At 45.3% G+C, this 27,065-nt stretch overlaps 1 protein-coding gene across 1 annotated transcript; it reads left to right on the top strand.

The window, feature by feature from the left end:
• The first annotated feature begins 1,462 nt into the window (after positions 1-1,462).
• On the top strand, positions 1,463-18,395 carry LOC125438535 (solute carrier family 22 member 6-A-like). The gene is made up of 10 exons (XM_048506969.1): positions 1,463-2,395; positions 4,044-4,147; positions 6,221-6,375; positions 8,010-8,178; positions 11,417-11,540; positions 12,301-12,416; positions 14,290-14,504; positions 14,835-14,943; positions 16,564-16,767; positions 18,187-18,395. Exons 1-10 carry the CDS (start codon positions 2,009-2,011, stop codon positions 18,269-18,271), a joined length of 1,668 nt encoding a protein of 555 aa, XP_048362926.1. The 5' UTR covers positions 1,463-2,008; the 3' UTR covers positions 18,272-18,395.
• Positions 18,396-27,065: the final 8,670 nt, after the last annotated feature.

Genomic DNA, 27,065 nt, shown 5'->3' with positions numbered 1-27,065 from the left:
AAAGTTATGGACCCTCAAATTTGTAGCCCAATCTTCTATTAGCTCCCATTGGAAACAATGGGGGATGGGGTACCCCTTTTGGGAGTCCATAACTTTGGATCCCCTGAACCAAACCTCACCAAACATGGCTGGCATCATCAGGAGAGTCTTCCAACAAATCCCTGAAATTTTGGTGCTGCTAGCCTAAAAACTGCACCCCCTGCAGGTCAAAAACCAAAAAAACACAAACCGGGGGGCGGAGCTTCGGACATGTAATGAGGGGTTTGAACCCGAGAACCCACCCCTTACCTACATCCTTGGAAGGTAATATGCTCCACCAAGTGCCAAACATACTTTTTCCTTCTGTTTCTCTTCCTCCTCCTCCTTGATGTTAAGTGATGTCCTCTTTTTTTTCTGCATGATCTTAACCAGCTTAGGATCACTCAGCTGACATGATGTTGCAGGAAAAATGTGTGTCCCCCTTTCCAGGTGATGCTCACTGTCTTCCCTTGCTAAACTGTTTTAATTTCATAGCCTGCAGTTACATCAGAGAGTCAAGACAGGGAGTATTGAAGAAGAAGAAGAAGAAGAAGAAGAAGAAGAAGAAGAAGAAGAAGAAGAAGAAGAAGAAGAAGAAGAAGAAGAAGAAGAAGAAGAAGAAGAAGAAGAAGAAGAAGAAGAAGAAGAAGAAGAAGAAGAAGAAGAAGAAGAAGAAGAAGAAGAAGAAGAAGAAGAAGAAGAAGAAGAAGAAGAAGAAGAAGAAGAAGAAGAAGAAGAAGAAGAAGAAGAAGAAGAGTTGGATTGTTTCCCCCAGTTCTCCCCTGTAAGGAGACTCAAAGGGGCTTATAATCTCCTTTCCCTTCCCCCCTCACAACAAATACCCTGTGAGGTAGGTGGGACTGAGAAAGCTCTGAAGAACTGTGAGTAGCCCAAGAAGGTCACCCAGTTGGCATGTGTTGGAGTGCGCAAGCTAATCTAGTCACCAGATAAGCCTCCACAGCTCAAGTGACAGAGCAGGGAATCAAACCCGGTTCTCCAGATTAGAGTGCACCTGCTCTTAACCACTATACCACGCGGCTCTCAGCAGTATGGGTAATAATGGGACATGATCCTGTGCACCCATTCATCTTCACAATCACTGATAACAGGAAGACCTATCTGGGATCAGGGTCACAAACTTAGGGAGGCGCTTCCCTATTAGTAGCAAATAGCAATAACCAGTGGTTGTCCTTAGGACAACCTGGAGCCCTCTCAAAGAAAGTTAATTAATGATTCTGCAATGTAAATAATATACTCAGCTGCTTGTGTTGGAGATCAGAAAGAGGCTCACCTCTACCCCGTAACCTCTCTCAGCTCTGCCTTATGCATTTTCTCTCACCATGTGACACCCTCTGCCCAAACTGCTGTAACACTTTAACCAAGAGATCAGCATCAGGCCTTAAATACAATTCCTCTGAAGATGCCAGCCACAGATGCAGGTGAAACGTCAGGAGAAAATACTACTGGAACACGGCTATACAACCCTAATACCACAACATCCTAATACCACAGAATTCCTGAACATCTTCTGGTTTACCAGAGGACAATGAAAAAGGGGTGAAATACAGCTTCACTCTGACATGTGCCTCTTTTTACTTCACTGTTACTTTATTTTTTATTTCTATCCCACCCTACCCCAGCCACAGGGTGTCTTTGCAAAGGGTGCTATATTGGATAAGGGTTCTCTCACTTGGATTTATTGCTTCACTCGAACAAAGGAATGAAAGAGGTATTTATATTGTGATCCAAGAAGATAACTCTCCCTCGGTGCATCTTCTTTGGAGGTTTTCCAAAGACCCGACTCTGGTTTCTGACAACTTTCAAGAGACATCTTAGCATCGATCCTGTGGATTGCCCAGTTATTGTTTTATTAGCTTGGCTTCTGGCCGTTGCAGGCAATTAGTTTAAGCCACAATTAGTAGCTACGTCATCCCTTTTCAGACTTCTTGAACGGCGATACCATACTGACTGAACCTGCCAAGTTGGCACCATGAGCTTTACTGAGCTCTTGGAACAAGTTGGCGGCATGGGACGCTTCCAGATTATCAATATGTTGCTCTTGGCCATCTCTGTGCTCATGATGGCCAGCCACAACTTACTGCAGAACTTCACAGCAGCCACTCCTGAGCACCACTGCTTGGTCCACCATAATGCCATTCAGGAGACTCAGAACCTTACTTATGAAGATCTCATCAAAGTCTCCATCCCCATGAATGAGAAGCAACAGCGGGAGGAATGTCTCCGTTTTGCCAACCTCCAGTGGTGGCTCTTGAACCCTAACGCTACCAAAGTGAACAGAACTGAGATTAAAACAGAGATGTGCACTGATGGGTGGACGTACGACAGAAGCATCTTCCCAAACACCATTGTCACAGAGGTAAGACGATCCAATATGGCTTGGCTGTAGGCAGTTTTAATTTTGTTTGTTTGTTTGGATATTTATACCTTGCTTTTTTACTCAGTGGGGACCCAAAACACCTTCAGCATTCTCTTGTCCTCCTCCATTTAGCCTTACAACAACAGTGGTCACCAGCAAACTTTCATAACAGAACAGGATTCAGACCTGGACTGTTCTCCCAGATCCCAGCCTGTCACTCAACCCACTGCTCAATGGGTCCGCGATCTTGTTAAGCTTGTATGCACTTTAGAATGTTGAGAACAGGGAATGGGCGCAACCACAAAATGATTGCTGAAGAGGACCAAGACTAATCAGAAAATAACTGCTATGGGGTGCAGGGCCCAATCACTAGATGTTTGCAAGTTGCAAGCATGGCCTTCTCCTACTGTGCAGTGAGTTCTTCCAACTTTTGGAGTTTTTCAACTCCAGTGAGGTAGAGAAAGGCTAGGATTGGCTATTTGCTTTTGGGAAAGAAATGCTTAAGCAAAGGGGCAGCAGGAAACCTATCGTTGGGGGTTACATTGGGGATCAGTACACTGCATCGTCATTGAATATGGAGGTTCACTTTAGTTTCCATGGCTAAAAACTATGATAGACTGCCTAGTATACAATAATATACAATAATTTGACTCATTTCTTTGTATAGTCAGCACCATCTCAGACTTCAGGGGCTAGATTAGGTTTTTCAGAGTTCCTTATGTTAATCATTCCCCATTAGTGGAAAACTAGTACTACCATGTGAAATGGCTAGACTTAAAACTTTTCTCTCTGATGTACTGTTTAAATTATTTACAGGGAGCGTTCTTATGAGGAGTATTAATAAATGCACCTCTTCCCCACTTGCAGTCAAAAAATGGTACAGCGTATTTTGGCACTTCAGAATTCTTGCTGACTCAGGATTGAGGTCCCTGCATCTGGCAAATGGGGTTCAAACTGTAGAAAATAAGCGCTAAAATGTCTAACAATGCAATCCTTAAGAAAGTTGCACTCGTTTAAGCCCACTCATTTCAGTGGGCTTAGAATGGAGTATCTCTGTTTAGGATTGCACAATTAATTTGTTAATTGCTTCATGACTTTGTGTTTTGTGCTGCAACAGACTTTAAAGAGCTTCCACCGGCTAGACTTGACAACCTTGCTGAGGCCTTGAAGAGCTGACCACCAGCCAGCTCAGAAGCAGAAACTGAATTTGATCTTGTTGAAGTAGATTACAAATGCTTTTTGGGGGAGGCCAAATACCTTTTAAGCAGTACATACTGAACATGTCTCTGCTTGATGCTAAGAGAAGCATAGCCCTGATTTCTCCAATGTAATCAGTGTAACCTACTTCAAAGCATGAATCCTACAGATTTGGGGCAAAAATTAAGATTAGATACAACCATTATAAATAACTCACAACTGCTTTTAATTTTATTGGTTTATTTTCTGGAGTTTTAATTTGGGGTGGTACTAGGTTTTTTAAAAATTTCTTTCTCTGTTTCTATTTTATTTCTGTTTCGTAAAACTTCCTGAAAATATTTGCCAAAAATAAATGCAGTCCCTATGTTGTCTTGTGGTTGTTTTTACAATACAGAGCATAACTTCCAGCTTTCGTGGATTCCACTGAACGTTTTTCTCTCTCTCCTCCTAGTGGGACCTAGTTTGTGCCTCCAGAACGTCGAAGCAGATGGCTCAGTCACTATATATGGCTGGAGTGCTGCTGGGAGGCATTGTATTTGGAGCCCTCTCAGACAGGTGAGGTGGGTGTCATGTAATGTGGGTGACACTTATTGAAGGCAAAGAAACTGCAGGGCAGGAATTTCCTATCTTGTTAAACCTGGGAGTGCTTTTGGAATTTTGAAAAAGATGAGTGCCACAAGAGGAGGACTTAATCGTGATCACTGGCCCAGAAATGATCAGGCTGGCCTCGACGAGGGGCAGGGCCTTTTCAGCCCTGGCCCCTACCTGGTGGGAGCAGAGCCCTATAGGGAGATCAGGGGCCCTGCTTGGGACTCCCACAGTTTCCATGGGAGCCTGCAAGAGCCGGACCTGTTCCATGAAGGCGTTTGGCCAGCCTGGTTAAAAATACATCTACCATGTCATCTGGGCTCCCGTGGGCACAAAAGGGGGGAGGGGGGTAGCCAGACGCCATCCACATTTTTAAATGGGTTCTGTTTTTATGTAATTAATATTTAAATTATGTTTTAATGTATGTTTTAACCTTGTTGTGAACCGCCCTGAGCCCTCAGGGGGAGGGCGGTATATAAAATTAACAATAATAATAATAATTTTAAAAAAGAAAGACTGCCACAGGAGCTTGGGCCTGTTACGAAATCACTGCCAGGCTGTACTGGACCAATCACAAAATGTTGGGAGCAGTCGCATAGCTACCACGGGACGGGGGGGGGGGGGGGCCTCAAGCGCGTGCCAATGGCATCATGTGGGGGACGAAAAATCGTCCACACACCTCTCATCCGCCCCCCTGCCCTGCCCTCTCAGGCCCAGCAGAAGCCAGGAGCAGCCTGGTGGGTCCAGCCAGTCTGCTTTTTCAGCCGGCTGCTTTTTGAGCTTATCTATCCTGGCTGCACCCTGTGTTAATTTTCCTGTGCAGAGAGGGCCAAAGATGATGCTTCCTGGCCTCTTCTGAAGCCTCTGGAGGTGGAGGAAAGCCACAACTGATTTGGTTAAAAGATGCTTCGATTTGGGTGTAAGATGCTTTGGGAAGAAATGTTAGCATTAGAAAACTAGAAAACCCAGGTGTCATGGCATACATAGATGCCATATTACGGATCACTGCTGTAGAGGCTTACAGACCCTAATGCAACAGTTGAAGGTGAAGGGGTTTAAATGTATGATTGTCAGTTCTTGTGAATGCTTGTAATCCTAACAAGTGCAGTTTTTTCCCCCAGAGACTGATTCTGATCTCATCCTCAGCTAGAAGAAACTCAAACTTGATAAATATGTTACAGCTCTGAGACAGAAAGCAAGCCACATTAAACCATGAGGAACGTGCAGGATATAAATGTTTTTTAAATAAAAAAATAATGTTTTTAAGAAAAACCTTATTCTGCTCTCGGTGTTCCCAAACTTATGACATGTTCATTCCATCATTATATTTCCTTTGGACAGAATTCAGGAGTGGGAAGCTTTGATTTAAATTGGGAGACTGCTGTCTTGTCACTCTGGTTAGACCCCCAGAGAGCAGGAAAAGAGGGAAGAAAGGACTAAGTGTGGACTACAGCCTCCTTCCCCCCCTGGGTTGGTGGGCCCCCTCATAGAATGATGGGAACAGGAATGAGAAGAGAGGTAATTTATAACCTGTTTCCTACCCCTGTCAGGACCCGAGGCAGCTTACAAGATCATTCTAGAGTTGCCACCAGGAGAGAAAAAGTAGAGGCTGTAATGTCTTGAAATGGGCAAATGGCACTTTTCAGGTCACAGAAGTTGGCCCTTTCTGCGCAACCAAAAGAAGATGTCCTGGGGACATCTTTAAAAAACCCTGTCTCCTCATTTTTTGTCCAGCCAGGGAACTGTGCAAACTTCTTGGCCAAACCGGGCTGTTTCCCTTGTTCAAACCAGGATATTTGGACCATGCGGAATCAACATTAGGCTGAGAAAAGTAGAGCAATTGGGAAAGGTTACCCAGAAAGCTTCCATGGCAGAGTGGGGATCGATCCCTGGATTTTCCTGATCCTAGCCCAGCACAATAGTTTCAAAAGCAAATACGAACAAGATAAATTGGCTTGAGAATGTTTATCTCACCATCCAGCCAATTAATTTAATCTCTTAAATTAAATCCTTCTTCCCTATTCCTCTGTCTTCCTGCAGATTTGGGCGCCGATCACTTATCATCTGGTGTTACCTACAGATGGCTGCCATGAGTTCAGCCACAGCTTTCTCCCCCAATTTCAGTTTCTACTGTGCCTTCCGCTTTCTGACAGGAATGGCCTTCTCAGGCATCGTGCTGAATAGTGTCTCTCTAAGTGAGTAACAGTGACTCTCCCATCAAAGGCAACCAGCGGCACGTCTGGATGGCAATTGATAAGGAGTACTTTTCTTGCTGTTGTTGAGGCTACCAATTAAGCGTAGTGTCAATGGGGCTTTCAGATGGTGTGCTTCCCCTCACTGTACCCAGTCCTGTACAACAGCCACCCCCACAACAACCGGAGTTTCAGCAAAGCTAAGTCTTGCTCAGCATTTCATAACAGCTGGTTTGCCAAGACAGATCAAATACAGCATGCCATGTCCAATAAGTTGTGTCAACAACTGAAAATGCTGCTTTCTATACAGGCCCCTCCAGCCTTTTCATGGAAGAGGTCACGTTTTCCAAGCTTTTACAAGAATATCTCCTAACAATTAACACCACTTGAAGAAGAAATATCTCTACGCCTTGTCAGATCTGGGTTGGGAAATACTTGGGCCCCTTCCGCACATTCAGACTAATGCACTTTCAATCTACTTTCAATGCACTTTGCTGCTGGATTTTACTGTGTGAAATAACAAAATCCACTTGCAAACAATTGTGAAATTGGATTGAAAGTACATTAATCTATTTAATTTAATTTAATTGTGGAAAGGTTACTGCTGCTGCTGTTTTTATTGTTTTAACTGAGGCAGTCGACTAAATCGAATTAATAATAATAATAATAATAATAATAATAATAATAATAATAATAATAATAATAATAATAATTGTGCAAAGAAGCTGATGAAACTGTATATCATGTCCTCGATCTGGCAGCTGTGAAATCTATAATAATAATAATAATAATAATAATAATAATAATAATAATAATAATAATAATAATAATAATAATAATTATTATTATTATTATTATTATTATTATTCTGCATGTGTGAAAATGCCCTTGGAGATCTGTGGGGCGGAGCCAGAGAAGGTGAGATTTGAAGAGGGGAGGGGCTTCTGTAGGGTATAATGCTATAGAATCCACCTTCTTAAGCAGCTATTTTCTCTAGGTGAGCTGCTCTCTGTCGCTTGGAGATCAGTTGTAATAGTCAAAGACATTCAGCCCCTGCTGGAGGTTAGCAACCCTTTCATGGGACTGTATCAATTATCCAGACTTTTATTTTGCTGTCTGGTTGTAGTTGTGTAACTGCTGGTTTTGTTGGGTTAATTATTAGAAATTTATAGTTTTTTACTGTGATTTTAACTCAGATCCATCATTAGGGCCCAACTAGACATGCTGATCCTAAAGAATTGGTTCTGAGTTCTCCCCAGCTGCACAGCAACTGTGGGGGAATAGCTGTTAAAAAAAGAAAATAAGAAACAGAGAGACCAGTTGGGCTTAGAATGCTATCACAGGGAACAGAAGGGCTCCTGCCTCTCAGACCAGCTATTTTCCAGCATTTTCTGTTTGTGTTGCTTTATGGGGAAATAACTCCCCCAGTGCTGTTTCAGCACAGGAAAATGGCAGCGGGGAGGCAAGAATCCTCTCCCCACCCGTGGCAGCTGTCCAAGACCAAACAGACTTTTACTTAAAAAAAACACAACTCTTTGAAAATCAGCACGTCTAGTTGGGTCCTGAGGTACCCAAGTGGCATATAAATATTTAAAGTGAACACATTTAACGTTTTTCAATCTCACTTCCTTACACAGCTACGGAGTGGACACCTACAAACAGACGAGCAGTGGTGGGTACCTTCATTGGCTATTCCTACACCATTGGACAGTTCGTCTTGGCAGGTGTGGCATACGTCATCCGGGATTGGCGCTGGCTCCAGCTTACCGTCTCTCTGCCTTATTTCATCTTCTTTTTCTACTCCTGGTAAAGCCGAAGCATAGCTGTTTTCAGTCCTCACAGTTTTCCTTGTGTCAAACACATTCCCAGCCCTCCTGAAAATCTCTCATTCTTTTGTGCAGCACTTTTGTCCTGAGATCTTGTTTTCGCCCAGTATGGTAACCTGACTAAATGTAGACCTGTATATATGCTGTAGTTGCACAGAAAAGTTGTAGTGTATGGTGCTTGCTGCCTGGGGAAAAAAATCAACTTCCACAGAACATTCCTTTTAAAAAGACAAGTTTCTAGATCCTATGATGACAAGACTTTGAAAGTATGTGTGCAACTGTCAGTGAAATCACAGAAACTGAGGAAGTGCTGCCCCGGGGACTTGTGGCATGTTGGGGACCCAATTCCTTGGTTGCAGGGGCCAGGGGCGAATCTAGGCAAACTGGAGCCCGGGGACAAAATCTGAGTTTGGTGCCCCCCCACTCCCACCCCAGGTATGGACGACCACCCTCCCCCACAACGACCAAACAATGATTTTTTGCACCAGCTCACAAAACACCTCCCACCACCAGCAAAACATACATGGCTTTCTCCCCATCAACTCTCTTTCCTAATTGTGTCCTCACACCAACCCTGTGAGGTAGGCTGCTAGCCTGAGAAACAGCTCCAAGCCAGTGCAAGGGGAATTAACTGTTAAGCATGTGAATCTCTCACAAGTCACCCCCCATCTGAAGGTTTACCAAACAAACGTCAGCATCATCTCTCACAAATCACCTCCTACCCCCAGCAAAACAGGCATGGCTCTCTCCCCACCACTTTCCTAATTGTGTCCTCACACCAACCCTCCTGTGAGGTAGGCTGCTAGCCTGAGAAACAGCTCCATGCCAGTGCAAGGGGAATTAACTGTTAAGCATGTAAATCTCTCACAAGTCACCCCCCATCTGAAGGTTTACGAAACAAACGTCAGCATCATCTTCAGTTCTGCTGCTGCTTCTGGGCTCCCTGCTCAGCTTGCCTTTTCCTGTGCCTGCCGGCGCCCGCCTGGGAGAAGGCTTCTCAGTAACGCCACACTTAATTTAAGGCGAATAAGGCATGCTGGGTTAGAGGGAGGGGAGGCGGAGCTCCCCAATTCTGCTCCTGGGAGCCCAGTGGGACTTCTCCCCCGCCCCCTGGACACTCCAGGCCACCTTACAGAGTGGGCGGGGCCACAGCAGGCACTGGGAGCAGTCCGCTGCTTCAGTGCCTGCTTTCTAGGGCTTGCTCAATCCCTCGCTGTGTAGGAGGATGTTTTGGCGCCCCCCACGTGGCCTCAATCGATGCGCCCGGGGACAAGAGGTACCCCATGTCCCTAGGCAGGAACGCCAGTGGCAGGGGCCCAATTTGGATTGAGACTGTGGCATGTGAGAAGAGAGGGTTTATACCTCCCCACCACCGCCACCCCTGAAAACGTAAGAGAAACTCATCTACAACCATCAGTATTTATTTATATAAAATATTTATGATCCCACCTCTTTGTTGGGCATCTCAAGACCCAAGGCAGGCAACAACAATGTAAGAGAAATACAATTCAGCTTGATAAAACAAACATAAAATTAACAAAACTAAAAACAAAGTGTGCTCTTGCCAGAAGGGCTTCGTTGCCAGGCTAAAACTGGCCACAAAGCCCTCTGGAACAGCTCTGTTTTGTAGACCCACCAGGAAGCCAAGAGGGTAGGATCCCCCAACCTTGTTCAGGAGGCTGTTCCAAAGGCATTGGACAACCACTAAAATAGCCCAAGCCCCAGACCATGGCAAAACATGGCTTAGACAACAGGAGAAATGATAATAGAGCTTGCTGGGAAGAACAGAGCTGCCACATGAGAATATGCAGAGAGAGGCAGCCTTCCAAGTATGTGGTGGGCCCCAGATCATAAAGGGCTATAAAGGCAAGCATTGAGATCTTGAATTAGACAAGAAAACTAATTAGCAGCCACAGAAGGGACATCAAAATAGGAATTACATGGTCCCAGGATACCTAATGACGACTACATTTGTACCACTAGCATAGTCCCGATTGTTGAAGACTTTCACAGCCAGAATCACTGGAGTGTTGTGGGGTTTCTGGGCTGTATGGATGTGTATGTGTAGGAGCAGCAGTGGCGTAGGAGGTTAAGAGCTCGTGTATCTAATCTGGAGGAACCGGGTTTGATTCCCAGCTCTGCTGCCTGAGGTGTGGAGGCTTATCTGGGGAATTCAGATTAGCCTGTACACTCCCACACACGCCAGCTGGGTGACCTTGGGCTAGTCACAGCTTCTCAGAGCTCTCTCAGCCCCACCTACCTCACAGGGTGTTTGTTGTGAGGGGGGAAGGGCAAGGAGATTGTCAGCCCCTTTGAGTCTCCTGCAGGAGAGAAAGGGAGGATATAAATCCAAACTCCTCTTCTTCTTCTTCCAGTAGCATTTTCTCCTGACGTTTCACCTGCACACACAAATATATACACATTGTTAATTAGTTAGTTAGTTATGTATAGATACCGCCTCCCTTAGTGTGTGTATGTATGTGTGTGTGTGTGTGTGTATGTATGTGTGTATGTATGTGTACACACACATATATAATGTATACACACATATAATGTATACACACACACATACATACATACATACATACATACATACATACATATATGTATACATGTATATATGTGTGTGTGTGTGTGTGTGTGTGTTTGTGTATATATATATACACACACACAGACACACACAGCCTCCCTTAGTATAGTTATATAAGTAGGCATAGGATGAAATAATGAGAGCATTCAGTCATTCAGTTTCATACTTAATATAAGAATTGCAAATCAACAAAAAAGAATTTTGAAAAAGTACTTGTTTTTAAATCAAACACAAGGGCAATAAAACAACTGTATGTATCAACTAAATGCTATCAAGCTATCTTATATAGGTTTGTTGCCCCTAACTGTCCAGTCCCTCCAAATTCAAGAGAGATTTACACCCCTAAGGGCAGGTAGTAAATGCAGAGGTCTTTCCAGTTTGACCCAGGACTGGCTCTCCTTTGCCAGCCATTACAGTTTCTACAGTTTACCTCAGCACTCCTTCAGCTTTCTCTTGCAGTGTCCCTTTTCTTCAGGTTGGGCTGAATTGGACTTGCAGTTTGAACCTAATTTTCAAAGATGAAAACATTAGGGAAGCAGCTGTGGATAGATTTGCTGATGCTGGAGTGGATGCAAGGTGGGTGGCAAGATTCTGCATCTTTTCTGTCCTCTGTTTTTCCATCTTACAGGTGGTTTGCTGAATCTGCCCGCTGGTTGGTGATGTCCAGGAAGTTGGACCAGGCTGTGAAGCAGCTCAAGAGGGTGGCCAGGATCAATGGAAAGAAGGAAGCTGGTGACAAGTTGAACATTGAGGTGAAATCTGGAGACATGGAGCATATCTGTGGACAGGGCATATTTGTGGACAGCTGGGGCTTTGGGTGGTCTGTGTTGCCGCAAACAGACTGCAGAAGGCTGGAACTTGATATTGGGCTTAGGAATCACTAAATCCAAAAGAGTCTGTGAGTTACATGCTTGAAATCAGGGGAACAGCTGTAATCTTGGAACCTAGTGAAGGCTTTTGGGGACGTCCGACAACTAAACCCTCCCAAGATGGGAGCGGTAGGTCCCACAGATGTTCTGGGGACCATCAAGGGGGGAACCTCCAAAGGGGGTGCCACATCAGCGGCCGGCCTATCCGAAAGCCCGGATAGAAGCTAGAACGACTAAACTGAGGCAATTGTTCTTTAGTAATAATATGAGACAACAAGAGTCACTGGAAAAGAAAATGCTAGAAAAAGTTGAAGGTGGCAGGACCCAACATGAGATGGACTGACTCTTTGAAGAAAGCCATGGCCTTCAGTTTGCAAGACTGTTAACAATAGGATGTTTTGGATGACATTAATTCATAGGGTAGCCATAGGTCAGAAATACCTTGATGGTACTTAACACGCATGTACACACACACACACACACACACACACCACACACACACAAATAATGTTTTTGTTTATGAAATTTTGGAGGACATGTAAAATAAAGGGAGCTTTCCAACTTCAATTTTAAAAAATTGACTTCTTAAAATAGTTTAAGTTTATATCCATTAGTGTCTTTTCTCCTCCTCTCATCGCCCCAGACCTTGAGGTCCAAGATGAAGGAAGAAATAGCAGTGTCAAAATCTACACATACAGCTGTTGACCTAGTGCGGACACCCACCATGCGCCGGATTTCTTTCTGCCTGTGCCTTGTGTGGTGAGTTTCAGTTCAGAGGTCTAGAAATGTTTGTGAACTGCCAGAGTCCATGTTTAAGGGAGGGGATTAATAAGGGTGAGCTGAATTTAAGGGTCCTCATCAGTCTGTAAGATGGTGTGCACAACCCCCGTTCTGAATGGGACTACATGGGGAAAGAAGAAAAGATTTGACCCTTCAACTTCAGCTTGGTTTAGGTTAGCATTTTAAAGGAACAAAGATGTATGCTTTAAAGATCGGAATGCCCTCGCCACACCCTTGGAGGGCACGCACCCGGTGTGTCGCCCCCCCGACCCCGACCCCGACCCCCGCTTCCTTGGCACTATGCCACTGCATTTATGTCCCCAAGACATTTACACTAAGGCTACTGGGTTGAGGATTCTAATAATTAAGTGCTGTCAAATCACAACTGACTTACGGCAACCCCCCATGGAGTTTTCAAGACAAGAGATGAGCTGGTTTGCTATTGTCGTTCTCTGCATAATGTAAGGGTCTGGTACTCCAGTCGACAAACAAAGACTCAGGAACGTTTCAAGAGCTTTATTGGAACTGTGTCAGCCCATGGCTCAGATAGCCAAAACTAAAGTTTGGCTCTCTGGCCTCTGGTATATACCTGTAAGTTACAACATGGCTCAACCCATAGTCCCCCCACCCTCACATTCCTATAATATCAGCATAATAAATGCTGGTGTGAACAGAGCTTTGTTTTGGGACAGGCAGTTCCCTCCTTTGGAGAAAGGCAGATAAGAGAGAATGGTTAAGCGAGGGAGATCTCCTTAGCCTTGAGCGATGATAATGGCTTGGCCAGCTATGGCCCTGATGAGGACGTGTGAGATGCCAGACCAAGAATGGCACGGCCTGACACATAGGAACCACGGTCTTCTTACCCATTCAAGGGCTAACTATGGCTATGCCTGCTTTGCTTCCAAACTCTGATGAACTCATTCTAGCCTGGGCTATCCAGGCTGCTGACTTAAAATCTTAAACTTTTAAGGTGAGCTTAAAATCTGGGACCTATCCAGAGGTGTGTGGGGGAGGGCAAAATGGCCCCCAACTTCACGCCTCCCTCACAGAGCCCCCCCCCCCCCCGCTTAGTTCCTCCCTCCTGCAGCCTGGTGGAAACTACACTTCCCATCAGGAAGTTCCTCCCTCCTGCAGCCTGGTGAGAATTACACTTCCTAGGAGCAAGGGTACTGTAAAGAGGGAAGAAGGGGGGGCGATTTTTCACCACTGCCACGCCACTGGGCCTATGTACACATCTGCAGAACTTCAGTGTGAACAACTACTTGATCCAGATAATTTACATTATTTTATGTAAGTTTAACTGTCATGGCTTGAAAATTGGAATTTAGCCAAGATGCTTAGTATTATCTTAGGTTCTTATACGTACGTCCCTTTCAGACCTACTGTTTCTGTGTTCCTTTAAAGTTATACGGACACACGCATGAAGCTGCCTTATTCTGAGTGAGACCATAAGTACATCTAGCCCAATATTATTTTATTTTACCTAGCAGTTGTTTTCCAGACACAAAAAAACAGAGGCGTAGCAAGGGGGGAAAGTGCTCGGTGCACCCTCCACCCCTGCCACACCAACGTCCACCCCGTCCTGCCCCCACCATGCCCTCACCACGCCCCCACAGGGACATGCGCCCGGGGCGTTGCACACACCCCTGTCCCCTTGGAGCTATGCCTCCACAAAAAAAAGCCTTTCTTTGCACTTGCCTTAACCTGAAGATTCCCAGGGCTTAACCTAGGTTGTAACCCAGGTGCGCTCTTAAATGTCCCTTTGTATTAGCTAAGGTCAATGTACTGCTCTTAAATGCTAGACTTTGTATTAGTGAAGGTCAATCTACAATGTCATGTTTTCCATCTTAAGGTTCTCAACCAGCTTTGCCTATTATGGGCTGGCCATGGATCTGCAGAACTTTGGTGGGAACATCTACTTGATCCAGTTGATTTTTGCAGCTGTTGACTTGCCAGCCAAGCTCATCTCGCTGTTCACAATCTGTTACATTGGGCGCCGGTTCACACAGGCTGTGGCAATCATCCTGGCTGGAATGGCTATCCTAGCTAACATCTTTATTCCACAAGGTGAGATGTGATATTCTGGTGCTCCCCATTCAGTTATTGCTCATTATTCAGTATGGTTTCCCAAAGTATTTATTCGGGAGGGTAGCATTTATCTTTAGAAAATGGGATGAACACACGGAGCTGAATCCAGTCATTAATCCATCAGTCAGTATTGTAGAGATTGAAACTGAAACTTCTGAATGTTGAGCAGATGTTCTATCACTGAGCCACAGGCCTTCCCCTGGGATGCTGGAGAACTGTGGGATCTGCACAGTTCCCTGCAACTCACTGGTGGTGGGAAGTGTGGCACATGAATTCCTTATTGTCCTGTGTTGTTTTTTTCCACTCCAGACATGCAAACCCTTCGTACTGTCTTTGCAGTCTTCGGGAAAGGATGTTTGGCTTCCTCGTTCCATTGTGTCTATTTATACACCGGAGAACTTTATCCAACAGTGCTCAGGTAAAAGAGGAGAAGTAAAAGTCATGTGTACAGGCCAGAGATGAGAGAAGACAGGTTGATGCCAAGCCAGAGAAGGTTGGGTCCCATCTGAAATGGCAGGCTCTCTGTTGCTTTCACCACCCGCCCTGTAGATTAGAATCTCTGGTCCAGTGCCCCAAACAACTTTTGATGCCAGCCTATTTGCTTGTTCCACCTCTGTGTCAGCAACTCTTTGGCCCTTTCCACACATGCCGAATAATGCACTTTCAATCCACTTTGCTGCTGGATTTTACTGTGCGGAATAGCAAAATCTACTTGCAAACAATTGTGAAAGTGGATTGAAAGTGCATTATTCTGCATGTGCGGAAGGGGTTTATCCCTCATACCTATCTAACTGTTCTTTCAGTCCCTCATACCACTCATATAGTTTGGGCTAGCAACTGAGATGCTGCAACACTCTTTTCTTGCAGAGAAGTACCTGCAAAGAGTTTGGGTGTATTTAACAAGTCCTATCTTGCAGAATTATTTTAAACATGCATTTGGTTTCAGTTTAGCTCTTGCAAAGTTTACTTTTTGCACACCTTTAACTTAAAGGATAGTCTTTTTGTCCGGCAATTTGTTTTTTAAATATATATCATGATGTTGCTTCCCATGCCAGCATGAGGGTGTAGAAAACAAAGCTCTACTCAAATGTGGGTACGCAGGCATCTTTACAGAAAGAAGGCTAAACAGAATCATTTGCAAGGAGTGTAACTTAAAGGAAAGATTATAGTTCAAACAACCAATTGTTCAAATCTTATTTATGTGGCTTGGGCCCCTTCTTTGTATACAGTCACATAGAAGCTAGTGTCCCAAGATTTTGCTTAGTGGCTTTGGACTCAAAAGAATAGGGCGGGAGTGGGGGGCAGCGGAATTTATTGAGCTCCTCTTGGGCTCGGCAGGCATACCCAAATCCATACTCACAATCAGTGATGGGATCGAAAAATTTTAATAACAGGTTCCGATGGTGGTGGGATTCAAACAGTGGCGCCACTGCACACACGCACCTCCAGTCCCTATTGGGCAGGGAGGTTGCTTTAGTAACCCCTTCTCGGCACTCAGAAAAAATTAGTAACCACTTCTAGAGAAGTGGTGAGAACTGGTTGGATCCCACCTCTGCTCATAACGTGTGTTTGTTAACCCAGGATTCTGAGGAAACTGGAGCTGAGAGCTGAAATACAGCAAGTGGCAGGTAGTGATTTGTTGACAAGACAGAGCCAGGTTCTGAGGCTTTGTATCACTGGCCAATCACAGAACAGAAGAGAGATATGCAGTGACATGCCTCTGTTTTCCTCTGTGCCTATCCAAAGAAGCTCCGTGTGCTAAGCTCCTGCTTCTGAGTCTCTTACAGTGGGAATCCAATGTACTGGTCCTTTCTCACGCTGGTCCTTCTCTTCTCCTGGGAGACCTGAGGGTCTGGAGCTGAGTGCTCCAACTTGGTGTGTATCTTCCTGAAAGAGATTCTTTTTAGTCCAGGATTCACTGTCTACTTTAGAGACAAAGAGCCATTCTTAGTCTGCTTCCATAGGAACTCTCTGCTTCTAGCTATACACTACATGTACTAATATATATGTATATATATATTGCCTTCCATTTTTTCAGGCAGACTGGTATGGGCCTGAGTAACACCCTGGCCCGCATAGGTGCCATAGTAGCCCCATTGGTGAAGATGGCCGGCGAGTACATTTCCTTCCTGCCCATGGTGATCTATGGGGTTGCTCCCATCGTGTCTGGCATAGCGGCTTCTTTCTTGCCAGAAACCCTCAATGTTCCGCTATGGGAAACTATCGAACAGGTTGAGATGCAGTGAGTACCGAGTGGCTGGGGAGTTCCACAAAGCCCCTGTGGGGAAGGGATAAAGGGTCTGATTCACTTAGCATTTGGACAGTTGTATGAACACAAGACACCAGCATCGTAAGACATTTGAATGTGAGATTCTGAGGTGAAATTTCTCATTCAAAATGTGAATGCTTCAACATTTGTCCTTCTGCCTGTTTTTATTTGGTAAGAAGAGTTTGCCAGTGGTAGCTGTTGCAATAAAACACAATTGTTGTGAACCAAAATTACAGGAATGGGATGGTGATTTAGGATTAAAAAGTGGACTAAAAGGCAGTAGCGGAGATACAAGGGGAAACGGGGGGTGCACATTGCACCGGGCGCACGCCTGGCGGCAGAAAATCGCCCCTGACCCCTCTCTTCCTGCAGCACCCCCCCCCTCACTTACCTTAGTTCAGGCTGAAAAAGTTCAGGCTGAAAAGTGGCCTGAAAAGGGCCCTGGTGAGAATGTATTTGCAAGCTCCAAGGTCTCCTGGGTAGTGTAGTTCCCACCAGGGCCCTTTTCAGGCCACTTTTCAGCCTGAACTAAGGTAAGTGGCAGGGGAGCCAGGGGGGCCTATGGGGAATGGAAAACACAGAATCCGCCCCGGGCGCAGTTTGGCCCAGCTACGTCTCTGCCAGAAGGGGTCCAACCTTTCCAAGGGTATCTGGACAGCCCCGGTTGAGGAAGAATCCAAACTAAATGTGATGGAGGAAGCCATAATTCTTTGTTCACATGTATGTTAGTAGAAAGTTGTATCTGATGTTCATATCAAAAACTGAGGAACTTTCTTTTTTCTTACTTCTCTGCAATCCCTTGCATCAGATCCTTCTCTCGTTTCCAGTAACAGAGGGCCTTTCCCCACTTACCTTAAGCCCCGCGCTACTCCAGGAGAGTAGCGCGGGGTCCCTCAGCACTCCCCACTGAGAGGGGCAGCGACAGCGCAGCCACCCCGAAGCTGCTGCTATCGTGCCCCTCAGCGCGCAGCATCCCAGGCGCTCTTCTTAATGGCGCCTTTTGATGGCCCCGCACAGAGCGCGGGGTCGTGGGGACGGCCGGGCGCGCGCCTGGGATGCTGCGGGCTGAGAGCAGCGCACGGCATAGAGGGGAACGACGAGAGTGGGGAAAGGCCCAGAGCTAGGTTGCCTGAAAAGTGCTTGCAGCACAGATATGAGGTGGGAAGGGATTCATGTTTCCTCCCCCAGGTACCTCTATTGTTGTTGTAAACGTTAGACTTTGGCTTTTCCTCATGTTTACATGTGAAATGGGCAAATACATGAATAAATAAAATAGCTGCCCCATCATGTCAGTTTAGCCCACAGAATGTTGGAACACCTGGACCTTGATCTCATCCAGGGTAATCAGTTCTTACATATGCACAAAATAACGATGTTTCCTCTCATATTCAGGTCTCGGCTCCGGAAGGATGAAAAGAAGCAGACAACAGCCCTTCTCAGCTCTACCAAGCCTGAAACTGAAAAGGTCACCAGTTAAGAAGAGAAAAGTCCCCCATGGACTGTTTCTTGGGGACATTCAGTCTCTTGGTCCTCGAGACAAATTCTATGCTTTGAAAAGAGACCAGCACTTTGCCTTCTGGGACATTTTATAGATGGGCTAGCTCAGGGGTCTGCAACCTGCGGCTCTCCAGATGTTCATAGACTACAAATCCCACCAGCCCCTGCCAGCATGGCCAATCAGCAGGGGCTGATGGGAATTGTAGTCCATGAACATCTGGGGAGCCGCAGGTTGCAGACCCCTAGCTAGATAACATATGTGGATGGGATGGTCCATTGGGGGAAAGCGGAGTGATGGTGGTTTTGCTTTCTCTATGATTTCAAGTCACTTGTCAATAATGGCATTTTTAATCCACCAATTACATGCTGGTAACCTGTAAATCCTCTTTACTTGGGGCCACCATCCATGCCCTGAGGAGGGTAGTAAATGATTGTGTACACAGCCTAACTTGCTACCACTCAGCAACCCCTGAATGGCTGAAGAAGATGATGTGTTCCTCTCTCCCCCACCCACCACCCTCTGTCATCTCAGCACCCTTACCTCAGCTCACAATGTTTTAAGTTGTGATGCGGACAGTCCAAACACTGCTACTCTCCTTCTAATTAACCAAGTGGTCCTCCAGCACAAATCTCAAAACAAATCAAGAGTACAACCATTTTCTTGCCACAACTTCCGTTCAGTTCAGGGGCTTCCAGCTGGATGGTGCCCCTCAAATCAGATCTGTCTGTTCTAAATGGCATAAAAATCCGTTGCTCTGTGGTCTCTGCTTTTTATCTGTGCATCAGATCCTCAATTGCTGTCTCATCACAAACCTCCGGATTAGTTTCCTGCCTTACCATGCTAAACTCCATCTCTGGATCTCACAAAAGACCCCCCACCTATACAGAAAAACATCTATTTATTGTCCTTGGTATAGCAAATAATATGTTACCACTTTGACCTGTTGCTCTTGGCGGGCAGTTTGGAGACAGCAGGGAGAAAAGGCAACGTAAGGAAAAAAATCCATTTATTTTCATCTCCAAAATGCTTCATGTGGATCAGTTAGCATCTCTCCTTCCTTCCTTTGTTTTGTTTTCTTGGGCTCTTACAATGGAATAACAAGCTTGAGCCGTGAGTCCACGAGGCTATTGATAGAGACTCAATTGCTTACCTGTTAACTTTGAAAATCCAGAAATGAAATATTGGGGCTCCTCCCCACTCTGGGAGTCACTCCTCCATTTGAATCAAAGGGCAATTTCGCACTTGAGAATTGACATAGCGTCGACTCATCAGGCTGAAAGAGTTGACCTATGTCAATCCCCCCGTAACTTCCCACAGCAGCCGAGGTTGTCCTGCCGGAGCCGAGTTCAGAGGGCAGGATCACCTCGGGGCGTCATTCACTCGTCGTGCCTGATTGGCTGCTGCGTTCAGGCGGGAATGCGAACATGTGTCCCTTTTTTCCAATTTTTTTTTACATTACAGCTACGTAGCGTTGACATCCCCTCCAAAATGACAAACGTTTATAACATGCCACCCGAAAGGAGGGAGGGATTAGGTGCGATTGATTGGGCGAAACGGTGCTGTGAAGGAAAAATGTTGCCATTTCATTGCTATGAGCGGCGTGCAATCTGCCCTTCGTTACTGCGCATGGTCATCAGTGTTATACGGAAGCGAGGGAAAAAGGCACGCTTTGTGCCAGCGCGAGTCTTCTGTTCTGTGCATGCCCAAAACATTCGTCTGTGATTGGCTGAATGGGCGAATCGACCTGACAAAGATTCCCCACTCCCGTCAGCTTCGCTTGAGTTCAACCTAGCTTCGCCAGTTTACCCCACCTCGGAGATGGAGTCGAAAATTTAATGGCAAACGGAGCAGAGCAGGACGAACCCATTGTCGGATTTACCAGATGTGGGGAGCACTTGGGTTGAACATAGGTCGAACTTGAGTTCACACGGTGAATGCAAAATTGCCCAAAGTCAGAATACAGCTAGATTTGGGTGAAGATTTTTAATATCTGAATTTGTTCTGAAAATGTTCCAAAATATACCAAACTGAAAGACCATTAAAAGGTTTCATACTGGCTTAAGACGAAATAATAGATAAGTCATTATTTATCTCATAAAGTACAATCTAAAAACTGATTAGCACCTTGAAAAATTTGACCTGAGCTATCTATCAGCATAAGTTTAGCAGACTGTTAATATACACCCCACCACACAACCATTCCTCACTGTGCCATGGACAGAAACACATCTTACTGTGACATGCCTCTGAAGATGCCAGCCATAGATGCCAGCAAAACATTTGGAGGAAGTGCTACCTGATCATGGCCGGAAAACCCACAACATAACTGTTGGTTTGCTCTGACAACTCAGGGCTTATTTTAACTAGTTTGCAGATGTCTAGCAATGTGCTTGCTTTGATTCGGTTCCCCCTGCTGCATCTGTAATGCAGGGATAATAATATTTGCTTGTTTTACGTGCAGGGCAACATTATATAATTAGTAAAAGAGGCAGTTATCCATGGCCCACTGCCATTAGGGCCCCGGGCCCCACTTTATGCAAGAAAGAGAGGCAGCCCTGGTTCACACTATATGTCAGCATACGGAGCAACGTGTAGGCATTCGATGGAACATAAAATGGACAATGTATATGAAAGCACATTCAAAAGGGGGAGAGATCACACTTGAAATCAAAATGGGGAATGCTTGCGTTTTCAATGGCACCCAAAGATCTAGCTCTGGAGCGACAGCTTCAAATGGATTTCTTTCCCAGACCTAGAGTAGAAACCATTAATCTGACAATGAACCAGAATTTCCACCTCATTCTTCAGAGGACAAACCAAATGGAAAAGAAGTGCTAAAGGACAGTCAACCCCCACTATTGATTTCAGAATTAGTGCTTTGTAAAGAAAAAGGTACCAGTGCACATCGGCAGGGTGGCTTTTTTATGGGTGTCCCCCCCCACTAATATACCTGGGATTGGGGAGGGAATAAAGAAGAGTGTGAGACTTCCACATAGAATGAAGCCCCACCATCTTCCATTGCAGAGATTTTTTAATCCTACATTATTTCAAGGAGTTCCAGATAGCAGGCAAAACCCCACACATGCTTACAACGACCTTGTAAGATAGGTCAGGCTGATAAGAGAGTGACCAGCCCAAATCACCCAATTAGTTTCTCAGCTGAATGAAAATTTGAACACAGGTCTCTCCTGTCCATTTCCAACACTCCCTCTGCTACGCTACACTGACTCCTGGTGGATACAGTGCAGGCTCAAATGTGGAAATTGTTCCTCAAAAAACATTTGTTTTAATCGATCAACTTTCACATTTCTATTCAAAGACTGGTTAAACGAAATTGGAATCACAGAAGAAAGTCTACATAGGAACCACCAAACGCAGCGCACAGACACGTATCAAAGAACACGAAAGGCACTGCAGACTATTTCAGCCAGAAAAATCAGCAATAGCAGAACACATGATAAACCAACCTGGACATAGAATATTATTTGAAAAAACAGAAATTCTGGACCACTCTGAAAGCCACTACGTCAGACTACACAGAGAAGCAATTGAAATCCATAAGCACATGGACAATTTTAACAGGAAGGAAGAAACTATGAAAAATGAACAGAACTTGGCTGCCAGCGTTGAAAAATACTAGGGTCAAGACTGTGTCAAACCAGCTCCACACAAACACAGGATGACCATAGACAAAAGAAACAAAGGCCAGGATACTTCTATTCAGATGCTCCCACCAGTGACCTTGCTATCTACAGGGTTACTCCCAGGCTATAGTCTTCATTGTTACTCATACTTCTATTCAGATGCCCTCAACTATTGACCTGGTTGCCACCTTTGTTACTCACAGACAAGGTTTCCCCACCCACCCTGGACACTCCAACAGATATATACTCCACTTGCTTTCCCAACATCAGATCCTCTGAAGATGCCAGCCACAGATGCAGGTGAAACGTCAGGAGAGAATGCTGCTAGAACACGGCCATACAGCCCGGAAACCACACAGCACCCAAGTGATTCCGGCCGTGAAAGCCTTCGACAATACAATGTAACAACTGTTTGTTTGCAAGCACCATTTTAACAAACCGGTTCTGCCGAAGTGGTGCGAACCGGCTGAATCCCACCATCTTATTTTCAGTATCAAAGCTCGGTCTTGGAATGGGTAAAGTGATCATAAAAATGAGATCCTTGAGCAAATACAAGGTACTTTCCCCCTTTACCCATAAGCAATCACAATAGCTTTCTGGCTTAGGAACAAGGGTTTTCCTGTAAGTCTTCCAAGAAGACATCAGCCCCAGAATTTCCCATTTTACAAACTCAGCACTAGTTGTGCACTGAATCCCTGCAAAAAAAAAGTCTGCTGATTTTTCCATTCCATGTCTTGTGAGTCCAGAAACCACTGGGTCGTAGAGCATAAACCCAGCTCATTGCACATGAATGCTTGGATGCATTTAATACAAAATCATTAGTAACATATAACTTCAAAACCGTTGGCAGCTACTTGGACCACTCCGGCACATTCCATTCCAACTGGTAATTTCCTAGACAGCCATCTTGGGGAACTTAGCCACTGGGCAACTGAACTTCGCCCACAGCGAGGACAGGAATCATCAACTAGCATCATTCTCAGGACTCTACCCTCACTTTAGAAGTTGGACTCTAGAGGCTGCCAGCTTGTATTTAACACTAGCTGCTTGGATTTCTTTCTGGATCCTTTGGAAATATTATTTAGGTAGTTAAGCCAATGGATTATTGGTGTCAAGCACTGTGGGATCTGAACCAGGAACTTTGTGTCTTGGGGCAGAGATCTAGACTGATGAGTTACTGGAAAAGGTGCAGGGTCTTTCTCCAAACCCCATTCTGGGCATAGGAGGGAAAAGGATATACGTTAGCCCCTGGACCTGTAGATAAAATGAAGGGGCAAGACAGCACTGCCTTTATATAATGTCTGGCCTTCTGTCTTCTGCCCCATAAGAACAGTAACTCTTGTTGCAGTAACTCTTGTTGACTCAAGCTTTTGGCCTTCCTTTGGCCCAAGTTCCCAGCCCCAGCAAGCGATCTTAGGGACCAAGTTTTGAAAATGAGAGCTTAGCGCATTTCCGCTGTCTTGTTTCCGATCTTGTTCTTTGCTGTGTTCTAGACCTCTTGAGTTCCATTTTAACTACAAGAAGTCCTGAAATTCATTCCAAAGTTAGATTACGAAAAGTTTTCCATGCCAGTTCTCCCCTCTATGTTACGAGTTACACATGCACATTGATAGAAATCTCTACATACAAATTCTTTTGTGTTTAACCGATATAACCATCTGCACCCACACAATGGGCATAAGCCTGGCAAGACTGGTTATCATACAAACAATCACATCAACAGAGGGAAGTCTGTTACACAATGTGTTCCTCTGTGATACACCTCTGAAGATGCTGGCCACAGATGCAGGCGAAACGTTAGGAACAAGATCCCCCAGGCCACGGCCACACAGCCCGGAAAACCCACCACAACCAGTTGAATCCGGCCGTGAAAGCCTTCGACAATACAATCACATCAAAAATGAGTGTGCTTTTCATGTATTTTAGAGACAGGAGAATGACAAGAATGAAACACACGCAGTCACACGAAAATGTAGAAAATCATACATGAGAATTGGAGAAATTTAAACATATGAGAGATGAAAAATTCCTAATGGTTTTGGTGCCACTGAAGAAACAAAAGCAGGTAATTGAGAACTGCAAACCCAAGGAGAAATTTGGATGAAAAGACTTTCATGACATCTTTAAGGTTATGCACACAGACTCCAGATCTGGATTTGGACATTTCTGTCCCCAATTCTAACAAGGGTCCAGCAGCAAATCTTGGTAATCTGTCTCTTCCAGGAAGGTGTGAAACTCATTACTAGACTGGCAGCTGGCTAACCTAATGCAGTGGCGTAGCGCCAACGGGATGGAGAGGCATGACGCCCCAGGCGGAGCCGTGGCGGAGCCGTGGTGGGGACATGGCGGGGGCGTGGTGTTCTGGGGAGTTGGCTGGCGGCACCGCAGTTTCCCCTCACTCCGCCTTTGACCTAATGAATGTATGTAGGGCACTCTCAGGGTACCAACTCCAGGTTGAGAAATTCTTGGAGATTTGGAGGCAGGGCCTAATGCAGGCAGAGTTTGGAGAGGAACTCAGCAGGAATTTTACACTATAAAATCCATCCGTCAAAAGGATATCGCTAGGCTCCACCTGGAGGCCAGCAACTCCAGACACTACCACCAATAACACATTTCCTTGTGATAAAGCATCATATTGCATCTAATTAATTTTTTCCCTGAGGTAGCTTAATGAGAATAAAACCATTAATGACTAGCTGCAGGACACCTCGCAGAGCTCGAGGGGGGAGGGGGCTTGAGGAGTGCTGTCTCTTGATGGGGTTACATCATTTCTTGGAAAAACTCAGAAATGGCATCATGTCACTCTAGGAATCACCAAAAATTCCATGGTAAAAGAATAGACTTTGCAGCAATTCCTAGAGTGCTATGATATCAATTCTCCTCCCTCCCACTGGCGTAATGCCCATTGGGCAAGGTGGGCAGCTGCCCAGGGCATCACCTTGTGGGGGGCATCAAAATGCTGGGTTCGTTTTTGGGTATTTTAGTGGTTTTCCATTTTGGCCTGCAGGGGGCGCATTTTTAGGCTAGTGGCACCAAAATTTCAGCGTATCATCAGAAGACTGTCCTTATCCTACCCCCCAAGTTTGGTGAGGTTTGGTTCAGGGAGTCCAAAGTTATGGACTCCCAAAGGGGGTGCCCCTATCCCCCATTGTTTCCAATGGGAGCTAATAAGAGATGGGGCTACAGTTTTGAGGGTTCATAACTTTGGCCCCCCTGAACCAAAATGCACCAAACTTGGGGGGTATCATTAGGGCACTCTCCTGATGAGACCCTGAAAGCTTTGAGACTATGCCTTCAGAAATGTGCCCCCCACAGCCTGCAACCCCCATTGACAGCAATGCAGAAAACTCAATGCAGAACAAAGATTCTTGGGCAAATTTCTAGGATGTTCCTGCAGGGGGTGCATTTTTGATGTATCAGCACCAAAATTTCAGGGTATCATCTGGAGATGATGGCACCCCCCAAGTTTGAGAGATTTACGCATTTTGGTTCCAGGGGGGGGGGGGCAAAGTTATGGACCCTCAAAACTGTAGCCCCCATCTCCTATTAGCTCCCATTGGAAACAATGGGGGATGGGGCACCCCCTTTGGGACTCCATAACTTTGGACTCCTTGAACCAAACCACATCAAACTTGGGGGGGTAGCATAAGGGAAGTCTCCTGATGATATGCTGAAATTTTGGTGCTGATATGTCTAAAAATGCACCCCCCTACAGGCACCAATGTCCTGGTGCAAAAAGAAATTTGGTCGTGGCGGAGTGGCCCCCCATGGGGGGGGGGCATCCAACTCAGGTTTTGCCCAGGGCTACAGTTTGCCCAGGGCTGCCTCGTTATGCCCCTGCCCCCCCCAGTAAAATGAAAGAGGGTAAGGATGAAGCCCATCCTCCTCCAAAGCCATGGTCCTTGGGTAAGTTGCCCCAGTTGCCACATGGAAGCATGGAAAGGGACTCCGCCCATCCTAACTTATGTAGTGTTGCCCTCAAAGGCCTTTCAGAACAGGAAAACTTTAGATTTTGTTTGGAAAGCCAGCAAAGGCAGCAGCAGCCCCACTAACTGTTGGTGTGGTCAGCTCCAGTTTAGGAAATTCCTGGAGAATTGGGGGTCAGGTTTGTGGAAGGGAGGGATCTCATCAGCATATAATCATGCCATGGGGGTCTGCCTTCCAAAGCAGCCATTTTTAACACAGAACTGATCTCGATCATTTGGAGCTTAATTGTAATTCCAGATTTCCAGATCTTACCTGGAGGTTGGCAACCCTACTCACCACCCAGGGAAGGGAATTCCATTGTGAACAACAGCTGAACATGTGAACGTGTTTCCCTCCTAATTATACCTCAAGGTAGCCTCCCTCATCAAATTCTGGACTTGTGCTGAACAACTCAGAAAGACACATTTTTAACACTTGCAATTTGAAGGCAGTCTCAGAACTGGCATACCCTTGTAGATAGACATCAAAATGTAGCTAGTTCATTGTATAGGTCAGATAGGGTGTCACTCTGAAAAGAGCCAGTGATTTTCCAGCCAAAAACAACAACTGTCTGGATCACCTGTCAGTTGGCTCAGGCAGCTAAACCTTGAATGGAGCTTTGATGCACCTGAAAAGGTGGATGCAGAATCCATGTTTGAAAAGCTTCACCAGACACAAAACAAGACTGGCCCTTGAAAGTCACAGAGTATGCAGAGATGGCAAGGCTGACGGCGGTTATAAGAGAAAAGAATACGGACTATTTTCTGAAAGAGTGGAAATCCTTTGCAGACTACTTATTGAATACACATGCAAACAGAGAAACAGCAGCAGGATTCGAGACATAAATGAAAATAGCGTATTAGATTAAGACAACTTTATAAGAAGGACTAAAAGTGAAAACATGTAGATATTAATTACATATTAATTTATTGCCGAAGGTTTTCATGGCCAGAATCACTAGGGTGTTCTGGGTTTTCCGGGTTTTATGGCCATGTTCCAGTAGCATTCTCTCCTGACAGATGCAGGTGAAATGTCAGGAGAGAATACTGCTGGAACACGGCCGTACAACCCAGAAAACCCACAACACCCTATATATTAATCATAAGCACGGAGTTAGATTTATGCTTGGATCCTTAGTGACGTAGCTGGAAGTCACCATATAT

This window comes from Sphaerodactylus townsendi, linkage group LG01, assembly GCF_021028975.2.
Source record: "Sphaerodactylus townsendi isolate TG3544 linkage group LG01, MPM_Stown_v2.3, whole genome shotgun sequence".
In the NCBI taxonomy this organism is placed as follows: Eukaryota; Metazoa; Chordata; class Lepidosauria; order Squamata; family Sphaerodactylidae; genus Sphaerodactylus; species Sphaerodactylus townsendi.
Note: the sequence above shows the minus strand (reverse complement) of the source record. Positions and strands in the feature narration are given on the sequence as shown.